Genomic DNA, 4,041 nt, shown 5'->3' with positions numbered 1-4,041 from the left:
AAGAAGAAGAAGAAGAAAGAGAGAGAGAGAGAGAGAGCGAGAGAGAGAGAGAGAGAGCGAGAGAGAGAGAGAGAGAGCGAGAGAGAGAGAGAGAGAGACATCAATGTGCCCTCGCACCCAGGGGGTGGCAGAGAGAACAACAGAGATTATTAAAAAGGTGAACAGAACTATACACGTCCCTCCGGTAGGGAAGCAGGACGGGGGCTCAGGTTGACAAGAGCCAGGGACCCCATCACCTGTCCTCCGAGCCTTCCATCAACTCAAGGATCATTTCCTCCATCTCATCCTCCTTGATGTGGTGCACAATGTGCCAGGACCGGCACATGCAGTCCAGGTACTGGTTGCCAGGGTGGATCGTCCACATCAAGGCCATGGTGCTCGAGGTCAGTGGGCTGGTGGTGAGTGCAACATGCCCACTGGGAATGTCTTCTTGCTGCAACCGTACTTGCAGGACACCTCCTGTCTCCATGACGAGATGCACCCACGTGCGCTGCTTCGCGTCCTGGTATACCGAGTGCCCAAGGATCCTCAGGCAGATGGGGTGTGAGGTGACGTGCACCTTCGTCGGGAGCTCGGCCATGACCCCTCCGTGGTCCAAGGAGCAAGAGCCGCAGCTTCTAAGAGCCTCTCGCTACTTCGGTCCTGAAATCAAAACACAGGGGATCGGATCTGCAAACGCATTTTCCCTCGGCTTTTATCTTTATGGATTTTGGTTGCTTGTGGTTGCCTTTGGTTTATTTTGAAAATTTATAAATCTCATCTTTTCTTTCTTTTTAGTTTTAGATATCTCTTGTAGAACAAATTGTACAAAACATATTTGAAGTATAATGTGACTCTGTTAAGGTAACATGGTCCTATAGTATTTTTAAAACATTTTTTAAATGGCAGTTGACATACAACCTTAGGTTCATTTCATAGGTACAACCCAATGATTAGACATTATATGATGGACTAAGAAATTATGCAATTAATCTCATAGCCTTCTGACACCATACACAGTTATTTTATTGATACTACACAATCAGTGCACAAAATTTATGCACTCAGGCAGGTCGCTCAGCCAAGCCTTCAGCCTCTCCCAGGCCAAGACCCCTTGAGTAATGTCCAGCTGACAGTTTAGGCCTGGTAGAGTGCTGCCATTGAGGCTCCCACCACTCCTCTGTGCTCGGCACCTGTGAGCCTGGCATTTGAATGGAAGGTGCTCCCCCTGAGAGAGTGCACTGACCACCGGTGGACAGCTCTTCTCATGAGCATCTGCCCCCAGTGGAAAGTGCGTGTCATAGCACCCAGTCATTCTGCTGTTTGCTCGATTCGCATATTAGCCTTTTATTATATACAATTGCATAGACTCAATGCTCTACTTTACTGTGCTATGACTGTTCTTTCTTTTTTTACATTTAGTTTTACTGATTTCAGAGAAAAATGTAGAGGGAGAGAAAGAAAGTTCAATGAAGACAGAGAATCACGGAATGGCGATTCCATGCCCCCTACTGGAGAACTAGACTGTAACCCGGGCACGTGCCATGACTGGGAATCGAATCCACATCTCCAGGTCCTTGGTTTAAGCTAAACAACTGAGCCATGGCAGCCGGGCTCTTTTATTTCCTTTCCTTTTCTTTTATTCTTAATTAAAACTTTTTAGTTGGTTCAACTCTTCTTTTTGTCCTGACACCACCACCTTCTTTCTGATCATCTGAGAGGGAACTCAAAACCATATAACAAGTCACCCCATGCAAATAATATGGAAATAATATGCTATACCTTTAACGGCTGGCAGAGGAACAAAGCTAACATAAACGTCCAGGTGGGCTTCTTAACAGCGAACTTCTTTCTCAAGTGCTGTTGTGAGAGGCAAGACCAAAATATTGAGGGACACACTGATACTGGGATAGCTGATCGGGAAAACAAGAAGCAAAGAGACAGGTGAAACAGCAAGAAGGATTCCTGAGGTCTCATAACATCACTTATAGAATGATCTCTCCCTTCCCCAAACTTCGGCCATGCTCTTGGCAAGAGCTGTATGGTTTTGCTGCTAAACTCACTTCAGTCCACAAAGCCCAAATTCCTCATTCAGAGCAGACTCCATCCCCAATCCTTCCTCTTCCTCCTCACATCCACCTCTTTCTTACCTGTTCTTCTTGCTCAAGGCAAATGCTCTTCTTGCTCTGAAGGCAAAGCACCGTCCTACCTCCTTTCCTCTGTGACCAGTCTCTTCTTCCCCCTGTCACCTGCAGAAGAAAGAACATGACCATGATACCCATATTCCCAGGAGTACATGTATCAGGATTATGTCCAGAAAAACAAGGTTCGCTTAACTCACACCCCAGAATCAAGTCCCGTGAGACAGGTGGTCGTCAGGAAGGAAAGAGGTTTATTCAGGTGCCAGCATCCTGAGAAGATGGGGGAAGCTAGTCCCAAAACCCATCTTCACATCTCAGTGCAGGCAGAGGCTTTTATAAGAAGGGAGAGGCCAAACAAAGCAAAGAGGTCAGGGGGTGGGACTTGAGATTTCTCTACTTGGAAGTTCCCATTAAAACATATCTTCACCGAGCTCCTTTACCTTCAGGTCTTTCTCATTGCTAGAGGACCAATAGATGAAATCTAGCCAAAATATTAATCCAGTCCAGCCGGTGTGGTTCAGTGGTTGAGCATCAACCTATGAACCAGGATGTCACGGTTCAATTCCCGGTCAGGGCACATGCATGCGGGAGGCAGCCAATCAATGATTCTCTCTCATCGTTGATGTTTTTGTCTCTCCCTTCCTCTCTCAATTCAATAAAAATATATTTGAAAAAAAAAGCCGACGCTGTATCTTCTGAGCCAAACCAGCTCAGGCGCTTGGTTTATTCACAACCTGAACTGCAGTGCATAGAAATACCCAGAATCAAGCAAATTTCTAAGTTTCTTGAAAAGAATACAAGTGCCCGTCTCCAAAACTCTGGTTTGTAGTCACCAACGCAGGGACAGGAATGTTTCATAGCACGTGAGGTAGCAAATTCTTTTCATTTTCGGACATCTGGTCAACCCAATTCTAATGGAAGTTCTGTTGTAAGCCTGCCCCCCTCCCCCAAGTGTGAGATGCTAATATTTTTAAAAATGTTTTTATTGACTCATAGAGGAAGGGTGATTGAGAGGGAGAGAAACATCCATGATGAGAGAGAATCACTGATCGGCCGTGTCCTACACGCACCATACTGGCGATTGGCCCGCAACCTGGGCATGTGCCCTTTACCAGGAATAGAACCATGACCTCCTGGTCAATAGGTCTATGCTCAACCAAAGAGCCCCGCTGGACGGGCCGGAAGTGCAATATTTTGAATATGAGAAACACACCTTAGAAACACATTCCTCACGCTCCCCAGTCCTCAGCCTTACAGGACTCAATGTGCATTTGCAAACACTTTACTGCAAGAGGAGAATTTAATCAGCAGTCAGGGATCTCTTTAATGCAACCATGGATTCCCTGAAATTGATTTCTGGGGCTCCCCTTGGGCCCTCCACCTGCTGCCTCTCTGGTTCAATGGTAGATGAATTTTATGATCGCTGGGCTTTGTTTGTGGCTGTTTAGTTCTAAACACAATTCAAAACCCTAATGCACACAGAGCTATATGTTAAAGCCAAACACAGGGCTGGCTAAAGCCTTCAGGAGATGTGCCCTGGCATCCCTCGTAATTCCTCAAAGGAAAGAGATGATCAGCATAAAACACCCATAATCCCCCAAACATTTGTTCTTTTTTTGGAGAGGTTAGCATCAGTTGACGAAACTCAAGTGATCAAACAATGAGAATGCTGGACCTGGATATGAAGATTATTTCCAGTGATGTCTTTGTACCTTGTCTACCTGGGGTGGGCTAATATTTTCAGGTTTAAGGTCCTTTTCTCTGTCTTTCTCTGTTTACTATGTTTTCAGTAGAGGCCCGGTGCACTAATTCATGCACCCGTGTGGAGCCTCAGCCTGGCTTGTGGGGATCGGCAGAAACTGGCTCTCTGACATCCCCTGAGAGGGCCCAGAATCTGAGAGGCCACAGCCCAGGCCAAATG

At 46.2% G+C, this 4,041-nt stretch overlaps 1 protein-coding gene across 1 annotated transcript; it reads right to left on the bottom strand.

The window, feature by feature from the left end:
* Positions 1-232: 232 nt before the first annotated feature.
* Positions 233-580, bottom strand: LOC102760549 (protein p13 MTCP-1-like). The gene has a single exon (XM_006765326.1). It carries the CDS (start codon positions 578-580, stop codon positions 233-235), a length of 348 nt encoding a protein of 115 aa, XP_006765389.1.
* Between the last annotated feature and the right edge of the window lie 3,461 nt (positions 581-4,041).

The sequence above is a fragment of the Myotis davidii genome, unplaced genomic scaffold, assembly GCF_000327345.1.
Source record: "Myotis davidii unplaced genomic scaffold, ASM32734v1 scaffold340, whole genome shotgun sequence".
Taxonomy (NCBI): Eukaryota; Metazoa; Chordata; class Mammalia; order Chiroptera; family Vespertilionidae; genus Myotis; species Myotis davidii.
This window is presented reverse-complemented; position numbering and strand designations above follow the sequence as displayed.

Coding starts and splice junctions, on each gene's coding strand:
- LOC102760549 (XM_006765326.1), bottom strand. CDS start 580: ATGGCCGAGCTCCCGACGAAGGTGCACGTCACCTCACACCCCATCTGC.